Genomic DNA, 20,358 nt, shown 5'->3' with positions numbered 1-20,358 from the left:
TAGCCTGAAACAGGTTACTGAAAATAAAAAAAATAGCTATCAAAGACTGAAATGCCATATTTTTATTCAAAGAACAATTGTGGCAATCCTAGTAAGACAATCATGTCTTGTTTTGATAAAATGATGAAATGCTGCAATCTGTATAAAAAGGCAGTTTCAGTGACATCTTCCCCTTAGTGCATTATACTGTTGCAATTTAGATAACTCATTCATTACTGAACATTTCATGTTATATGTTAAATGATTTTTAATCAATATAATTACATGTTTTGAGTCCACGCAAATACAGATGGATGAAGGTGAGCCAGTTTGGTTTGGAAGCATTTTTCTTGCAACATAAAACAAGGGTAATTTAAATGGCTACTGTTATCTGATCCAATAAATACAGAAAATTACTAGTTATTTCCAGCATTTTAATTTTTATAAGAAGATTAAAAGCAATTGAGGTGTCTATTAATTTTAGGTGTCAACAGTTTAAGGTATGTAGAGTACAAATGCTGATTAGAATACAAATCAGTAATACCAGTAATAATACAAGAATAATAACTGACAATTTCACAAAAAATTTGAGTTGTTTTGTGACATTCACCACCACCATCACTTGTTATTTGACATCCACTGTCAGCTGACAGTAGTTGGGTGTGCCAGACAGAGTACTGTTATAACACAGATATATTGTAGTTAGCCCTGAACAAACTATAGCCACTACGCACAAAGTGAAGTGTAATTGCTATGACAGCCATTGGCACATCTGGAGCAGCTTTGTCCAGTGATGTACACAGATTGGCCAATGAAATTCCCTGCTGGTCCATAGTTGCATACGTACAGCTGTGAAGTCCAGCCACCTGGTTCAGTAAATGCTGTGTAGCCACACCCGATGTATCGTGTGACAGCCCATACAACTTGTGAATAATGGCCAGTTGCTGCACTGAATCTGCAACATATTAAAAGTAGACACAATTAGGAGGAGACATTGTTCTCCACATGTTGGATGGAAGAATGGATGAATTAGAGTAGGAAACGGATGAAGGGATACTGTGAAAAAAAAAAAATTGCTGCATAAAGTTCAAATACCCTCCCTACTCATGCACAATGAATCAAATTAGTAAACAATTAAAATCCATAGTAATACAAACAATTGGCACAGAACTGGCAGTGTCTGGAATGATTTGAGGCTGCTCACCATCTCTTCCTGTTGTTTACATCTACATAAATATTCTGCAAATGATTGAAGTACATTGCATTATTCCCTCTTACATTCATGCATCTGCCATGTGAAGAAAGACTGTTTAAATGACTGTGAACACTGCAGTTAGTTCAATCTTGTCCGCACAGTCGCTACCTGTGCAGCACTTGAGGTGATGCAGATGACACTGAAGTGATAAAAGTCATAGGTTGCCTCCTAATAACATGTCACACCCCCTTTGCCTGGTGTAGTGCAGCAACTTGGTGAGACATGGACTCAATAAGTCATTGGAAGCCCCTACAGAAATATTCAGTCATGCTGCCTCTATAGCTGTTCATAATTGCAAAAGTGTTGTTAGTACAGGGTTTTGTACACTAACTGACCTCTCAATTATTGTCATGAATGTTGCAATACAGGTGGTCAAATGATTCACTCAAATTGCCAAGAATGTTCTTCAGACCAATTGCAAACAATCGTGGCATGATGACATGACACATTGTCATCCATAAAAGTTAACAGTTGTTTGGGAACATGAAGTCCACAAATGGCTGCAAATGGTCTCCATGTAGCCAAACATAACCATTTCCAGTCAATGATCGGTACAGTTGGACCAGAGAACCTAGTCCATTCCATGTAAACAAAGCTCACCACCAGCTTGCACGGTACCTTGGGCCCGTGGCTTCATGGGGTCTGTGCCACACTCAAAGCCTGCCATCAGCTCTGATCAACTGAAATCCGCAATCATCTGCAGTCTACTGCTGCCATAGTCCATTAATGCCAAATTCTGCAGCACATTTCAAAAGGCTACATTTGTCGTGCATCCCACATTGATTCCTGCATCCACTTCATGCAAACGCCGCAACTAGTCATTAAGTGAAGGCCGTCAGCCACTGCATTGTCCGTGGTAAAAAGTGATGCCTGAAATTTGATATTCTTTGCACACTCTTGACACTATGTATCTTGAAATATGGGATTCTCTAACAATTTCCGAAATGGAATGTCTCATGCATCTAGTTCCAACTACCATTCGACATTCAGAGTGAGTTAATTCCCATCATGCGGCCATAATTGCAACCCTTTCATATGAATCACCTGTGTACAAATGACAGTTCTGCCAATACATTGCCTTTTTATACTCTGTGTATGCGATACTACTGCCACCTTTATATACGCACATTGCTATCCCATGAATTTTGTCAGTTATGTGTATTTCCAGATTCTCCACTTAATACTTGTTCTTAATACTTTCTAAGTAGGCTCTCCCCCAGCAGTTGGTGACTGTCTTAAAATGTCAGATCATTCAATTAGTGAGCCAAACAAACCTCTCATCATTCATACTGCTGTTCTTTGTATTCATGCAGTATCATTTGTTATCCCTAGTTCGTATGGGTTCCATACAATTAAGCAACATTCAAGGATGGCTGCATAAGTGCATTTAAGCAATTTCCTTTGTAGACTGAAAATGTTTTCCCAGCACCCTATATTTGGATGGATGCTTTATCTACGATTGGGCCCATGTTATCATTACAACTCAGATATTCATAAATTGTTAGACCCAACTATTTGTATGAGCTGACTCTGATTCTAATTGCGACTCAGTGATATTGTTGTCACAAAATACTACTTTTCTGAGGTTTATGAAGTGCACAGTTTTATATTTCTGTGCATTTAAAGCAGGAATCACTGACTAATCACTATCCACATTTCCAAAGTGCTCTTCTGTAATCCCACTATGTTTCAATTCAGTGTTCACTATCAAGCAGTGAATGATACAACTGGTCAAGATTTTGAGTCAAAGTCTATTTAATACTAACTGCTAAATTCAAGTATCATCCCAGATGAAGGCATGCCATTTCTTTGGTCAATTTTGTAGCTTGTTTATTTGTTTACATATGTTAATGGTAAGTTGGCCATTCAGCTTCATAGTCCTGGATAGGTAGAAATCTGAAGGCTTCAGCTGGTAGTCATTTGTTTTTAGCTGCAGCCAACATTACCAATTTGACAGCAGATTATGAGGTAGCCATTGTCATATGCAGTGTTACTGTTTTTTTACTTCTGCCTGCTTCGTATTCTTTCCTTTTCAAGTTTATGTAACTGTTGCAGTTAGGATCTTTATTAAATATATCATTATCTGAAAAGATTTTGCTTTCAATTACAAAAAACACTGAAGCATTTTTTACCTCCTTGCATGACTTTTGCTTTCACAGAAGTTCCACCCACATGGCTCTGCACACCGTTGGGCTGGGCTGCCTTTCGCAACTCCCTGCAACCCTTTGTGGGAATCAGCCAACTAGCAGATAACACATTGTAATCATTACAAGTATTGCATAAATTTGACAAATAATTTGTATAAGTACCTGCATCTGGGTTTCAAGCTGGATCACCATTTACATTCAATGCTGAGGTGCTGTTCCATAACATGGAGTGGATCAGCAATTCTGTTCGTATGTGAGTGGAAATTGAAAGTAGCCGTGGAAATTGAAAGTAGCCTGGGGCAGCAGTGAGTGTTTGGGCTGAGAATGGAGGCATGCCAGGGTAATACACGCAGTTGTGTGAATCGCTGTGCCAAGGGGGTGTATGTGGCTAATGCACCAGCCTTGTAAGCAGGAAACTGGTGTTCAATTTCCAGTGCTGGTACATATTTTCACCCATTGCTTCATTCTTGATACATAAAATGACATTTGTTTCAACACATCACCATTTCATAAGAACTTAATATTTTTCAATTAACCTATGTATACAGATAGAAAATACATTGGAAACGATTTATAGAATATTATTGTCTTAGAAGTCCAATAGGAGGGCTTCAGGGATTCCTGCTAATGACCAATGATCAGGCTGCAAGGGGTCCTTCCACCTGGTGTTGTGGTTACAGGAAGTATCCAATGTGGACACAAACATGATTTCTTAAAGACAAAAGTGTAAGTAAAGGCATTAAATCATCAGATTTAGAGTGCTTAACTGCAGTCTGAGAGGGTATGGGATTTTCTGCTATTTTTTGGGCTGAAATAAAAAAAAAGCATACATAGTTGTTAGTTTTGGTAAAGTTGATTAGAAAGGTAATTTTGAGGATTAGAACTATCTATACTACATGTGAGAGTTTATTACGGAGCACGTTCCATGGTGGTTGTTCTACTTGTTTACCTGAGTTATTTGTTTTGGGCTCCATATGGTGATGAGAACTGTGGCGCTGCACTTGGTGTCATTGCAAGTGCAACAAAGAGACTGGTGCACTGTACATAGCTCCAAGGAATGTAAATGACTTGAACATAATATATTGTAATATTGTGAAGATCTGTTCTATCTTGTTCTAATAGCTAGTTGTTTAACTGGATAAATGTCACAGTCTGAACTGAAAGTCAGCCTAACATAAAGACATGTGCTAAAGACTAATACCCTATTTTATGTATAGGCAATGTATAATAAACTCCAAGATCCAGTTCAGTAGCTGACATAACCTCTGCAGTAAATGCGACCTTGTTGTTACTGTGCTTCATCACTAAACATGTGGAGATCGAATTATCAACTGGAGGCTGACCAGGAGAAAACTGCTCAGATAACAAGAAGTTCCACAAACAATGTACCAAGTAAAATTTTCTAAAGACCGGAAGCAAGTTACTACCTTCAGGCAAAAAAATAACACAGTGACCCGGTTAATGGTCGAGTATACCACCTACATTTTTAACCATATTGGAAGCAATGAATGTCTTGAATACAAAATCTATATGGAACCTGAATTCCAAAAAAAACTTAAGTACCCAAACCACAATAAGAAATATGGTAACATGATCTGAATTGTCTGCAACGGAATGGGTAGATTTTAGGGACATGTGGATTTCTTATCGAGAGTGGATGGGTTGGACCACAAAGCACTAGCAGTGCCATGGAAAGGTCCCACTGCTCCTGCACGGCATTCCCGACGCTAACCTCCCCCACAAGTCACACATGAAAAATAAATCAATATTACAGCAGATAAAAGAATATGATGGCAAACATCTGGTGTCTGTCACAAAGGAAAATGTTGAACTCCCTAAGGGTGCTGTTAGAAGGCTGAAACTGACAAAAATGACAAGGCAGTGAAGTACTTTGTGATGTTGCTGTTCGGGAATGGCCTTCTGTCTAATTCATTTTGCCTGGAGGAGACTAAGGTGTATACATCAAGGATTAATTGAATGATTAAATTGGGTCTGGTAATTGATAACGAGGAACCTCAGGCTGCTATTGTTAAAGATTGAATATCATTCCTCATTCTATGAATGCTGTAAATGATTATGGCAATAAGCTGTCACCTTATTCATGTCACTCCATCTCAAGCTAGTCATTTTTGTTACTGTTTTTGTGGGGAAAAAAGGTGGTTACCCCGTCTAACTGCAATGCTGGGGTCCAGGTTCAATTCCTGGCAGGGACAAAGATTTTATTTTCTTGGGGAGTGGGTGCTGTGTTATCATCATCATCATCAACAACAACAACAACAACAACAACAACAACTATGTCACAAAAATGGTATTGGATAATAGACTTGCACTACGTGGCTAAATAATCCTAGAAGATGTGTACTGGCCAGTGATGTTGTTAGATCATTGCATTTCATAGATTCCAGCTGTAATTCCAAGTTATCAGAATACTGATTTAGCAGACACTATCATTAAATCAAGACTTGAGAAGTTTTTTCATATAGTCAGTGGTTCAATGACTGCTACAAAGCAGATATGTATTTTATTCTTAATATTAAAAATCAAGATGATGAAACTAAATATGGAAGAGCTCTAGCAACTGTACTTTGCGACTGTCAAGAAGCAAGTCCCTGCCTCTCGCACTGTGCAAAACCCTGCGATAAACAGCCATTCCTACCCAATGTTCTCTAATAAGCCTATCATGGCCCATGATTGTTACAATGCCAATCATGTTTTCTAGCAAGGAGACCAAATCTTCCCCAACCAATCACTGCAGTGCAGTACACATTCTGTTCTCTGAATGCCTGGAGGTCCTGCAGCCAAATCCCTGGTGCATTTCACAAGATGAGGGCAGCTTCCTAGTGAAAAAAAGCTCCATCTGGTCCATAAAACGATTTAGTGGGCACTGATTTGGCTAGGCGTGGTGGCATCTAAGGAACATGCCATGCAGAGAAATTCATCATGCCATCTCACACGGTAGGCTGTTCTTGTAATAAACACATTAGCTGGGTGCCAGCCCAACTCCACTTTACCTGGAGCCGCACGTGGGATAAGGAGACCAGGGTCACTCTTTCATTCTTGCTTCACCATGACTAGTGACTGTTATGGTGTTTTAATTGAGACATTTTCCCTATGTTATGTCAAACTATCCCTTGCCATAAGTGAGCCATAAATGGCGAAAAATGATCTACTGTGAGTGGTGGGTAATGAAAGATGACGGTGCCTCTGGGGCAGGAAACTGTCATTGTAATACTCGTCAGGACTTCTCCTTTCATTTTGTTTCGGCGATTATCACACAGTTTCATATGCCTTTGGTGTATCTAAATTTTCTTTGGTTGTCAGTAATCTGATGGACTATTAGGGTTAGGGTAAACCACTGATTGAGCTCAGATTACTTGTAGATTTGAGTAGCAGTAGTAGAAGTAAATACGGCTATAGAGACAGATTTTTGGACGCTGGATGTGACCATTGCATCAGGGGCAGCTTTAGAACTTTCCCCAAGCAGCAAGTGAGTTCGCGGAGCCGTCTCATTGCTAGCCTGACTTTGTAGTCACCAAAACTGGCCAAGGTGGGGATGCCGTGGCTGAATGCGAAATGACACTTCTCTAGGAAATGGTGGCGCCGGGCATCCTGGTGCTGGCCTAAACACTTTAGGTATTCCTGTAACCTCGAGGACGAACTGCTGATTTAAAACTCCACAAGGAAAGCTGGACAAACGTCCAGACATGCGCAGTTATACCAAGAGCCAAGAAACACAAGCAATAAAACGGAACTATTGCTTCGATGAGACGTTACTGATATGCGTGAGAAATATGCAGTCCAGTCCTGTGTCTCGGTTTTGTTGTTGGGGTGCGACTCACTATTCCTCACTATCGTTTCTCCACAAAGAAGTTGCACACACACACACATATTTAAACGTGGAGGTGACACTAACCTCTCACAACACGAAAGTATGACCCAACGCACAGCTGCGAGGTTGGACTTGGCAGCCTCCTTAGCATTTCACGAATCCAAATTCAGCTCACACAACTCAGGCGTTGCTAAACACCACAGAAAACTGTCACATTGACCAAGGACATGCCCATGTGCACTAGGAACTGATCAGGAGATAGGTGCAACGCTATGAGTGTGTGCCTGTCGTAAGCACTCGTAAGAGTGGTAAGCACCCTACAAAACCACCAGAGACACAAGACTGGCCCAGCTTTCACACATGCGAGATGACGATTCCCCCACCATGGACGCAAAGGCCGCAATCACACATGTAGCAGTCATGACTTCAGAAAGAGAACAAGAGAATGCATTCGCCCAAGCACCAATAAGTATCACTTCTAATTATGGCGTTCACATTCCAGATCAGAGCTCCATGAGATAAGAAGTTACGGAAAAAAAAAGTGAGCGATTCTGCGCACTCAGAGATTGCGAATCTTTTTGCGCCCCCGTATTGTCAATTTTGTGGAGGGCTGCGGTTACATGTGTTGTGTGAGGGATGGATGGATGAATCTCAACCGCCTCTCCTACAGTGCTAATTCCTGTCTGGACCATGCCAACCTCCAGAAGCTTGCTGGTTCTGTTCCCGCTCCTGCCAGTTGTGATCGTAGTGCTGCACATATCCCCTGCTTGGCTCTGGTACCCGTAATTTCTGCGGTCGGGTTGAGACGCTCTTTCCTCAGTATCTCCCTGTGGACCGTGGCACTCGTGCGACAATCCTTGTTCTTAGGCAGTTGCTGGTTGTTGTTGTCATTGTGTCTGCGTTTATCCTTACATCTGCCTCTCGTATGCCAATCCCAACTTACTGGGTAAAAATTTGAAAGTTTCAATGTTGTCTCCGCACCTACTAATGAGTGGCTGTTGGTACTGCATGGGGAGCTTCGAGAAACAGAAACGAATAATTTCCAACGGGCAGCAGGGTGCATCCAAGAACTGGTTCTCCTTTAATAACACCTCGAACATTTTTACCAGTCCTTTGTATCCCGAAGATTCAAGTTCAGGCCACATCATAATCTCCTGTTTTGCCCCATCCTGCATTTTTCGTGACCAATAGGTAGCGAGAAATGCTCTATTGAATTCTTCGAATGTGGCGCACTTTCCCGCAACATCTCTCACTATTTTGGCAGCCGTTCCCTCAATATGCACGCAGATGAATTCCAGCTTTGCATTGAGGGGCTATGAAGTGGCAACGACCAGATGAATTGTCCAATCCAAATATTAGGACGTGAGCTGCTACCATTTTTTTCTAAAATTTAGAAATATTATACTGGACAGAAAATGCTTCTGGTCGAATGTAGGTTCGACCCTCGCACTTGGGAATCTGTCAGCTTCCGTCACGGGGATTGGATCCAGATGGTGGCTGACACATCTACCAAAATTCTCCGGAAACATGTTCAGCGTATTCCTACCCATCGGCTGAGAGGTATCGTGTGAGTGTGCACAACACTCAGCAGCAGACGTGGCTTGCGTCACACTGCTCCGTGAACTACCCAATGACATCACTCGTGCCGTTGAAGCTTCACAGCTACATAATTGTTCCACCGCGCAAGGTCTCTAAGTCTTTGTCGGCAACTTTTCCCCTACTTGAGCTAGTCGATCGTTTACTTTGGCAATATTCTCTGTGTTGGTGATCACTGTCAAATGTCCCTGTGCCAAGGCTTTTGAACTTTTGCTTGCCACGGAGCATGCTCGTTTTGCTCAGATATCAGCAGCAAGAGCGATCTTTTTCACACCTGCTGCCTCTATTTGGTCAAGGAGAGTGACTTTCTTTGCCTCTGTCCTGAGTTTGTGTACATCAGAAAGTTTTTCCCCAAACACATCATGCATTCACTAATCTGCTCCTTTAATGCGATCGCCTCCTCCCTTCATTTTCTTTCTGAATCTTCTATCTGCTTCTTAAGCTGACCTAGGATAGCGAAGACAGGGTAAGGTTCCAGTTCATAATGCGTACCAACCATTGGTGAAGCAGCCCGTAATTTTTGAGCACAGCTGCACTGGCGTCGCACTGTGTGTCTGCCTTCTATCTTCCTTTCTGAATTTCTACTCATGACTAATACGTCTAAATGGCCATGGTCGTTTCCATCATCAGACTCGTCACCACTGTTAATTCCCTGTTCCAATCACACATCATCTATCAGGACCGAGAAACAAATGCCTGCCATACGTGTTTGGGCCTAACTGCTCCATGGGAAGCCCTTCCAACAAGTCACCAGAAGGGTTCACATCACCGTTATTAGCATGTTCCACTGTATTTCCGGAGCTTACTAGACTTTGGCCACGAAGTAACTTCGCTTTTCTCCTTGTCAGTAGAGCAATGGAGAATAAAATAGAAATTATTTTGCATGACCCAAAAAGAGAATAAAAAACAGAACACAAACCAAAAACTATGCATATGTAAGAACACCTAATAGTATTTGATTCTCAAATACACTAAACAAAAACACACAATTACTCCACAAAAAAAGAGTTTTTGAAGCGCAGGTAGCAAGATTGAACTGTCAAATTCATTTATGTGGTACAGAATCCACTCTGTCGTCAGGCCATGAGTGGCCTACCCGGACCATCCGACGTCTGTGTCATCCTCAGTGGAGGTTGCGGATGAGAGGGGCGTGAGATCAGCACACCACTCTATTGGTCGTTATGGTGGTATTCTTGACCGAAGCTGCTACTATTCGATTGAGTAGCTCCTCAATTGGCAACACAAGGCTGAGTGCACCCCGAAAAATGGCAACAGCGCAAGGCGGCTCGGATGGTCACCCATCCAAGTGTCAACCACGCCCAACAGTGCTTAACTTCGGTGATCTCACGGGAACCGGTGTATCCACTGCGACAAGGCCATTGCTTGGTACAGAATTCACAAAACAAAAACCTGAACACAAATAAATATGTTACATAACAAAAAAACAGCACATTTGTGCCAGCTCTAAGTACTTACCATGGAACTAAAAAAAGGGATTGAAATGCAAAAAGAAAAACACAAATGTAATTACATAATGATTACTTTCATCAGAGGGAACCGAGGGGAAAATCGATCCTGGCAGAGTCACCAATATGCAAACTATCCTGTGGTGGTGGCAGTTCCCCATCTGCAAATGACTAAAAAGTTGTAACCACCACACCCAAGAGGTGGCACATTTCTCAATAGCGCAAGGAAATCTGACTAGTGGCCCCAGTGTGGATCACCCCTGATTTGGCTAACTTGATGTAAAATTAATTTAATTCCTTGAAACCCACAACAAAATAAATAACATCGTAGGGAATGAGAATGGGTGTTGTTGAAAAATTAATAACAAGGACCTATGTTATCACAAAGAGATTTATTAATTAATATCAAGAGAGAAAAAACATATAAACGGAAACATCAGCTGTATAGTGTATCATCAACACTTGGGGAACCTAACTGGAATTTACGTGTAAATGAGACTGGCTATTGTGAGTGGAAGGATGTCAATTTAGGCAAAGACACACTCGGCTGTATCGTTCCACTGATTGGTCTCACGCGTCAAATATAATTAAGCATACAATGGACACTGGGAGTGACTACTGTGAATACAAGGCTGCTACGAAAAAAGATGGTCGTGAAAACGCTTGATGGGCTTCTGAATTTGCCAAAGCTGCACAACATTACCAATATAACCGGTGAAAGACGAGATGCTGTTGTCAGCGTGCAGGCGCTGCCGAAGCGTCGTACTGTGGGAGATGTCCCCATGTTTGCTGGTGATTGCGTCACATCCGTGAAAATATAAAGTTTCGCCCAGGTGTCTGGACATTTTTACAATTAACTGCTCTCTCCATAGCAACGGAAGAGCTCTAGCGACTGTACTCCAAGACAGTCGAGAAGCAAGTCCCTGCCTCTCCCGCTGTTCAAAACCTTCCGAAAAACAGCTGCTTTCAAAGATAAATGCTGGAGTGAAGGTACAGAAAAGAAATTGTGAATACAATTTTTTGCTTAAAAATCGTATAATAGTAGTTTCTGGAATGGTTGTAGGGATTTCATAGAGTGGCATATTAACAAGGCGAAGTATTTAGATGATCCAATAAGATAAGAACACTTAAACATTAGTCAGTTATCATGGAGAGTAAGAGACAAGCTAGTAAGAAAGGATTGGACTAAAGTTAACATTTTATTATAATACTTAGGAGCTGTAGATGTAGTGAAAAGGCAGTCAGAAAGATGGCAAGCAGATAACTTTAGCAGCTACACTAACCAACATAACAGTAATGAGGCTCCCTTGTACCTAGCAAAGACCCTACAAATGCAGGATGCAGGGGACACAACATTCAGGATCATATTTGGTCCTGAAATAGATTCAGAAAGGGAAATAAGAAAAGAAAGTATTAGAATAGTATGTTCAACAATAATATGAACTTGGGAAGGAAAAATAATACACTTCTGAAGAAATGCAAAATGAGCCACAAGAAACTGCCTCAAGTTTGGTTAGATGTGGTCATGACAATAAATTAACAGAAGAATTATGAAATGAGAATATACAACCAATAAAAGTACACATAAAGCCAAAACTGAAAGGTGTACTAGGAAATGTAAAAGTATGAATAACTTTAGATTCAGCGAGTGATGTTTTGGTAACAGTTCATTATTTCTAGGAATGAAATAACTTATTGAACGTATTCCCCAGACTACCAGTAACACGAGTAAAGATAGCAGAGATAATGGGTAAAACAGTACATGTCAAGTTATAATGATACAACATTTTAGCAACCAATATTCATTGTTGCAAGTTAAAATGTACTTGTACCCATAATCCTAGACAAGAAGAAGTAGTTAGAATATACTTTGAACAAATAACTACATGTATATTTAACTCTTATGATGGAAGCTGTACTAGGCCAAAATTCCAAACACTAATTATGCAATTATGATTGACAGGTAAACATAAATGATATAATCCAAAACATAACTAAGTCAGAAAACCTTAATAAAAATGAAAAAGAAGATATCAATACATTGTTATACAAACACGTAAATATCTTTTCTATGAGACCAGGAATTATTAAAGATTTTTTTTGTGCTTTAAAGACTATACCTCACAGCCCATTCTACATACACTATATGATCAAAAGTATCCAGACATCTGGCTGAAAATGACTTATAAGTTTGTGGTGCCCTCCATTGTAATGCTGGAATTCAATATGGTATTGGCCCACCCTTAGACTTAATGATGGCTTCTGCTTTCGCGGGCATCCATTCAGTTAGGTGCTGCAAGGTTTATTAGAGAATTGGAGTCCATTTTCAGGAAGTGCTGCGTTGAGGAGAGGTATCGATGTTGGTCGGTGAGGCCTGGCACGAAGTCATCATTCTAAAATATCCCAAAGCAGTTGTATAGGATTCAGGTCAGGGCTCTATGCAGGCCAACCTACTAAAGGCATGTTATTGCAATGTAACTACTCTGCCATAGGCCGTGCATTATGAACAGGTGCTCGATCGTATTGAAAGATGCAATCGCCATCCCCAAACTGCTCTTCAACAGTGGGAAGCAAGAATGTGCTTAAAACATCAATGTTGGCCTGTGCTGTGATAGTGCCACACAAAACAACAAGGGGTGCAAGCCCCCTCCATGAAAAACACTACCACACCATAACACCACCACCTCCGAATTTTACTATTGGCAATACACACGCTGGCAGATTACGTTCACTGGGCATTCACCATACCCACACCCTGCCATTGGATCGCCACATTGTGTACCGTGACTTGTTACTCCACACAACGTTTTCCCACTGTTCAATCGTCCAATGTTTACGCTCCTTACACCAAGTGCGGCATCGTTTGCATTTACCGGCGTGATGTGTGGCTTATGAGCAAACTCTCAACCATGAAATCCAAATTTTTCACCTCCCGCCTGACTGTCACAGTACTTGCAGTGGATCCTGATGCATTTTGGAATTCCTGTGTGATAGTCTGGATTGATGTCTGCCTATTACACGTTACGACCCTCTTCAACTGTCAGCAGTCTCGATCAGTCAACAGATGAGATTGGACTGTATGCTTTTGTGCTGTATCAGAAATAGTGGACCTAGGGATGTTTAGCAGTGTGGAAATCTCGCGTACGGATGCGTGACACAAGTGACTCCCAATCACCTGAACATGTTCAAAGTCCGTGAGTTTCGTGGAGTGCCCCATTCTGCTTTCTCATGGTGTTTAATGACTCCTGAGGTCGCTGATAAGGAGTACCGAGCAGCAGGCGCCAGCACAACGCACCTAATATGAAAAACGTATGGTTTTTGGGGGTGCTGGAAACTTTTGATCACACAGTGTAAGACCATATTCTACATTGGTATCTACAAAGCTATTGATACAGTAGAACAATCCTTTAGTTGTTGTTAAACAAAATCAAGACAGAACCATGTGATTGGTATCAGATGCATGTACTGTCAAAATAATTCAGTTAGAAAGTAATAGGCCACCTATAATAGAGGAAATGTTAACAATGTCTGCAGAGGCGAAGTACATAAGTACAATGGATTTAGCAGTATGTTACAGGCAAATTGCACTGTATAATGATTTTAAACAAATGTACAATATTTTTATATGAAGGACGATCATATCAATTTCAAGTCCTGGTCTTTGGTCTACATATTTTCATATCAGTATTCATAAGAGTGTTGGGAAAGTCAATAGGTGATGAATTAAGGGCTAGTATGTTCTTATACATGTGTGACACAGTAGTGATATTCAAAAAATGGAAGGAAAACTTTGGCTGAATTTTTCCTTAGATTAAGATCCCAAGGTGTTACAATTATGCAGTGTAAATCACCATTCAGAAGAAATGAAGTTATGCTGTTGGGACAAATTAAAGATACATTAGGAATTAGGCCAGATACCCACAGACCAGATGTAATTAAACTCTGTCCAGAATCTTCTAATAATAAAAACTTCAATCTTATTGAGGAATGGTAGAATTTTAAAAGAAAATTTCTGCAAATGCAGTGTTTAATGCACCTAATTGAATGAAATTACTGAAACTAAACACAACATGGAACTGGAATATACATTGCAAAGAGGACTGCAACAATATCAAAGAAATTTCAACAAACTTGACACTACTAGGTGACCCAAGTTTCGTTCTATCTATCCATCTAGCAGTAGCTGCATCAGTTTTACAGTTACGGATGTCACTTATTTCAGGAATGTGATACATTCAATACAACAGAACACAGGCCAGTAGGTTCTGCTAGTAGAGTGCTAGCACAACATGAACAGAATTACACTATGACAGAAAAAGAAACTGTATCTGTAGCATAGGTGTTTAGGAAATTGAAGAACCTATTATGAGGAATGAAAAAAATAATGCACAGTGATCAAAGAGCATTAACGTTTCTGCTAAAGACTAACTATTCAGTATAATGCACTTACAAGATGGGCTCTTTTTCTACACAAGTTTGTATTTTCTATTACACACGTAACAGTGCAAGATAACATAGTGCCGTATACACTGCTTAGACTATCTGTGGATCTTCAGTCAAACCAGGATGTGAAGGACAGAGGAAACTTTATTTTTTAAACGATAATAAATACGAGAAAGGCATTAGAATTTTTGGTTGCAATTTGGAAAAAAAACAAAGGCAAGATGCACATTTCAGGATTCATTTTGTTAACTTACAACAAAACAATACAAAGATTAGTCACCAGTGGAAACTGTACAAAGGGATCTTATTCCACAGTAAGAACAATGCAGAGAAGTGGTTACTGTGTATGCCAGAAGACAGTATAAAATTAGTAACTAGATATGAACATATAGGTTATGCACTTTTTATCCAAAATATGTATCTTGCATAGGAATAAGAATTATTACTTTAACCAAACAATCGAAAATCCAAGATGGAATGTAATAATAGTATGAAAAAGAAAATTGCCTCGCAGCATACAGTGGAGATGCTGAGTCGCAAATAGGCACAACAAAAAGATTGTCACAAATAGAGCTTTCGGCCCATAAGGCCTTCATCAAAAATAGATCACACACACACACACACACACACACACACACACACACACACACACATGATGGCAGTCTCAGGCAACTGTAGCCACAATGTGAGCAGCAAAGTGGTTGCAGCTTAGGTTGTAGATCACATGACTGTTTTCACAGATAGCCCTGCCTTTGATGGGATAGGTGATGTTTGTGATCACACTGGAATAGGTGGTGGTGACAGTCCTTGCATCTAGTTCTATTACAGTGGTATGAACCATGAGTTAAGCCATGGGAGCAGCGGTTGTGTAGGGGGGAAGAGTATATAATGTAGGTTTGGTGAACGCGAGAATAACAATGTGGAAAGGGGGCGGTGGGATGGATAGTGGGCTCGACATTTCTCATTTCAGGGCATGACGAGAGGTAGCTGCAACTCTGACAGAGAACATAATTCAGTTGCTCCAGTCCTGGGTGGTACTGAGTTATGAGGGGAATACTCCTCTCTGGCTGGACAGTGGGACTTTGAGAGACTGGAAAGATAAGGCACAGGAGATTTGTTTTTGTACAAGTATGGGAGGATAATTAAGGTGTGTGATGGCTTCAGTGAGACTTTCAGTATATATTGAGAGGGACCACACGCCACTGCAGATGCAATGACCATGGGCGGCTATGCTGAATGGAAGAGACTTTTTGGTATGGAATGAGTGGCAACTGTCGAAGTGGAGGTATTGTTCTGGTTAGTAACTTTGATATGGACAGAGGTACTGATGTAGCCATCTTTGAGGTGGAGGCCAACATCAAGTAAGGTGACTTGTTGGGCTGAGTAGGACCAGGTGAAGCTAATGGGGGAGAAGGGTTGAGGTTCTGGAAAAATGTGTGTAGTGTGTCCTCACCCTCGATTCAGATTACAAAGATGTGATCAGTGAATTTGAACCAGGTGAGGGATTTGGGATGCTGGGTGAACAAGAAGAATTCCTCTTGATGGCCTGTGAATAGGTTGGCATAGGATGGTGCCATGTGGGTGCTCATGTCCATACTTTGGATTTGTTTGTAGGTAATGCCTTCAAAGGGGAAGTAATTGTGGGTGCGGATGTAGTTAGTCATGGTGACTATTAAGTAGGTTGTTGGTTTGGAATCTGTCAGGCATTGTGAAAGATAGTGTTCAACAGCGGCAAGGCCATGGGCATTAGAGATGTTACTGTATAAGGAGGTGGCATCAGTAGTGGTGAGCAGTGCACCATGTGGTAAACGGAACAGAACTGTGGAGAGTCAGTTCCAGGTAATAGGTTGAAGGTGTTGGTCTATGAGAGGAGAGATTCTCTCAGTGGAGGCACAGTAACCAGCACAATGGGACATCATGAGTGGTTGGGTTTATGGACTTTAGGAAGGTGGTAGGGGTGAGCAGAGAGATGGAATCTGGGGGGAGGTTTCGGGATGCGCCTAAGGATTTGAGGAGAGACTGGAGATCCTGATGGATTTCTGAAATGAAGTCACTGTGGCAAGGTTTGTAGGTGGATGTGTCTGACAGCTGGCGGAGTCCTTCTACCAGGTAATCTTTATGGTTAAAAACAATAGTGGTGGAGCCTTTGTCTGCAGGTAGGATTTGAAGGTCACGATCAGTTTTTAGATGGTGAACTGCAGTTCTTTCTGCAGATGTATGATTAGTTTGCATGTTGCGGGATTTGGAGGAATGATGGTGAGGCAAAGTTCGATACTAATGAATTCTGGATATTTAACAGGGGATGATTTGGGGGCAGTGGGAGTGGACCACAATTGGATGGAGGAGTGAACTGAGCTAGGCAGCGTTCAACATTGGTCTTTGGTTGAGTCTGATTGGTATAGTTGGCAGTGAAAAAGTTTTTCCACTGTAGGGACTGGTAGAAGGAGAGAAGGTTGTAACAAACCCTTCATGATTGAATTTGGCAGTGAGGCAAAAGGTGAGGCCTTCGGAAACAACTGATATTTCTGTGGGGATAAGGCTTCTGGAGGAAAGGTTCATGACCAGTGTTTCATGTCTGTTTAGGATGGATTCTGTGTGGAGTTGGGAGGGAGTTTTTGAGGGTGGGGTAAATGTAGTAGGTCTGCAAGGTAGGGTTTGTCAGCTATAAGTGGAGATGGAGGAAGTTTGGAGGTTATTGTAGAAGTGGTGGACAGTGGTATTCCAAGGAGAGAGTAGGGATGAGCAGGATGGAGAGCTTTTTGAGGTGGGGCTGTGCATGTTGCTCTAGTTCCTGGAGGGCAAGAGTTTCAATGTGTGTTATGGGTTTCAGAAATTTGGGATTGCATAACAGCAGAATTTTGCGGACGAAATGAGCGAGTGGCAGCACCAGTGGATGATGGGAATGGTGACTGGGTGGCGGTAAGGAGGAGGCTGCGGCAGGGAGGGAGGGAGGGGGAGAGATAGTAGGGTAGGGGTGGGGGACAATGCAGTAATGCTGCAGACCGTATGCAGTCAAGGTGGAGAGAGGGTGGGGCAGGTATGTGCAGTTAGGAGATCAAACAAAGGTAGCAGAAAAGGAGAGAGATGTAAAAAGATTGTGTGTGATGGTGGAATGAGGACTGTATAGTGCTGGAGTGGGAACAGGGAGGCTGGATGGGCGAGGACAACGACTAATGAGGATTGAGGCCAGGAGGCTTATGTGAACATAGAATATATTGCATCGAAAATTCCCACATGTGCAATTCAGAAAACCTGGTGTTGGTGGGAAGGATCTATATGGCACAAGCTGTGAAGCAGTCATTGAAATGAGGGATGTCATGTTTCTCAGTGTGCTCAGGAACTGGCTGGTCCACTTCTTTCTTGGCCGCAGTTTCTTGGTGGCCATTCATGTAGACAGGCAGCTTGTTGGTTGTCAAGCCCACATAGAATGCAGCACAGTGGTTGCAGCTTAGCTTGTAGATCACATGACTGGTTTCACAAGTAGCCCTGCCTTTGAGGGGATAGGTGATGTTTGTGACCAGATTGGAGAAGTTGGTGGTGGGAGATGTATTGGACAGATCTTGCACCTAGGTCTATTACAGGGGTAGGAGCCATGAGGTAAGGAGCTGAGAGCAGGGGTTGTGTGGGGATGGACAAGTATATTGAGTAGGTTTGGTGGATGGCGGAATACCACTGTGGGAGGGATGGGAGGAATAGTGAGCAGGAATGGCCATGTCTGGGGAGTTTTGTCGTTAGCGGAAGTTTTTAAACTCAGAAGAGTATTCCTGGAGCCACTCTGTAGCAATTCTGGACGTGTGGGGTGTTGCATTGTCCTGCTGGAACTGCCCAAGTCTGTTGGAATGTACAATGGACATGAATGAATGCAGGAGATCAGACAGGATGCTTAAGTGCTCGTCACCTAGCAGAGTCATATCTAGACATATCAGGGCTCCCATATCACTCCAGCTGCACACGTCCCACAGCATTATGGAGCCACCAGCAGCTTTAAAAGAAAAACAGTCCCCTGATGACATGCAGGATCCATGGATTCATTAGGTTTCTCCATACCCATACACGTCTTTTCATTCGATACAAACTGAAACGAGACTCGACTGACCAGGCAACATTTTCGTGTCATCAACTGTCCAATGTTGGTGTTAACAGGCATAGGCGAGGCTTAAAGCTTTGTGTTATGCAGTCATCAATGGTACACAAGTGGGCCTTCGGCTCTGAAAGCCCATATCGATGACGTTTCGTTGAATGTTTCACACACTGTTACTTGTTGATGGCCCATCATTAAAATCTGAAGCAATTTGTGGAAGGGTTGCACATCCATGATGTTGAATGATTCTCTTCAGTTTTCATTGGTCCCGTTATGGCAGGATCTTTTTCTGGCCTCTGCAGTGTTAGGGATTTGATGTTTTACTGGATTCATGATGTTCATGGCACACTCATGAAATGCTCGTATGGGAAAATCCCCACTTCATCACTACCTCAGAGATGCTGTGTCCCACCGCTGATCCATCGACTATAATGCCACATAAAAACTAACTTAAATCTTGATAACCTGCCATTGCAGCAGCAGTAACCAATCTAATAACTGCGCCAGCCACTTTTTGTCTTATATGGGTGTCGCTGACTGCAGTGCCATATTCTGTCTCTTTACAATCTCTGTACTTGAATACACATGCCTATACCACTTTTTCTGGTGCTTTAGTGTGTTTTAATTTCTAAATAATATCCGTATATACTGCCCCTGAAGAGTCATGTGCGAGCTTGGCAAGATATGCAAAACCTATTGTGTGAACAGACATTCTAGGTGGACAGAACTAGTAGCAGAATTAGAAACAGTATTGAATGAGCTACCGTACTTTTTCACAAAAGTCTCTGTTGTGGAAATAATGGGAGGGCAAATATGAGAAGAACAAATTCTGGGATGGGTTGAATAGCCAGAAGAGACTGATAATATTCAACAAGTATCATATTTATAATAATATTAAGAAACTGCCACCAAGAAAGGCAGAGAAAAAGATGAAATTGGAGTTACCTCAGTACAATAGAAGACAGGAGATTTAATTTTAGACAAAAACCATAAGAAAAGCATTAAAAGTGATAAAACTACAAGCAAAATCTATGCATTATATGAGGGATCATTTTTGGCACTTAAGATGCCACACCCAAAAGCAGTAGCATAAACTGACCCAGGGATGGGCAGAGAGAAAGACATGTGTAACAATCAAGATCTAAGACCATTATTAACTGAATGAGGTACTAATAAGTAATAGAAATCACATCCTTCATAATTCTCGGTCTAAGAAACATATTGCAATACTTCTGAAATCTATTGGGCTCTTGGAGAAAGAATTATGATTTAACTAACCAAAAAAGGGGGGATTGTAATTTTTTAATATTATTCTGTATCGGAGTACAAAGAAACAATTTATCAGAGTTGAGGGACAGTCTAAAGTTGCTACCACTATAGCACAGCAGTAATGAAGTATTTTATTAATTGGTGCCATGGCAAAGGAGTGGAATGTAGTATATGCTTGGGACTGGGTGCTGTGTTGTCCTAATCATCATCATTCATCTCCATCGATGCGCAAGTCGCCGAAGTGGCGTCAAATCGAAAGACTTGCACCAGGCGAACGGTCTACCCAACGGGAG

General features: G+C 41.5%; 1 protein-coding gene and 1 pseudogene across 1 annotated transcript in view; both read right to left on the bottom strand.

Annotated features, from left to right (window-relative positions):
* Positions 1 to 467: 467 nt before the first annotated feature.
* The window catches only part of LOC126267818 (venom allergen 5-like), a 76,147-nt gene continuing 56,256 nt past the window's right edge, over positions 468 to 20,358 (bottom strand). Inside the window, exon 4 of the mRNA XM_049973124.1 lies at positions 468 to 934. Coding sequence (XP_049829081.1) covers positions 706 to 934 — 229 coding nt within the window. The 3' untranslated portion in view covers positions 468 to 705. The remainder of the gene's footprint in view (positions 935 to 20,358) is intronic.
* Positions 10,073 to 10,190, bottom strand: LOC126268355 (5S ribosomal RNA; annotated as a pseudogene).

Source organism: Schistocerca gregaria, chromosome 4 (assembly GCF_023897955.1).
Source record: "Schistocerca gregaria isolate iqSchGreg1 chromosome 4, iqSchGreg1.2, whole genome shotgun sequence".
NCBI lineage: Eukaryota > Metazoa > Arthropoda > Insecta > Orthoptera > Acrididae > Schistocerca > Schistocerca gregaria.
This window is presented reverse-complemented; position numbering and strand designations above follow the sequence as displayed.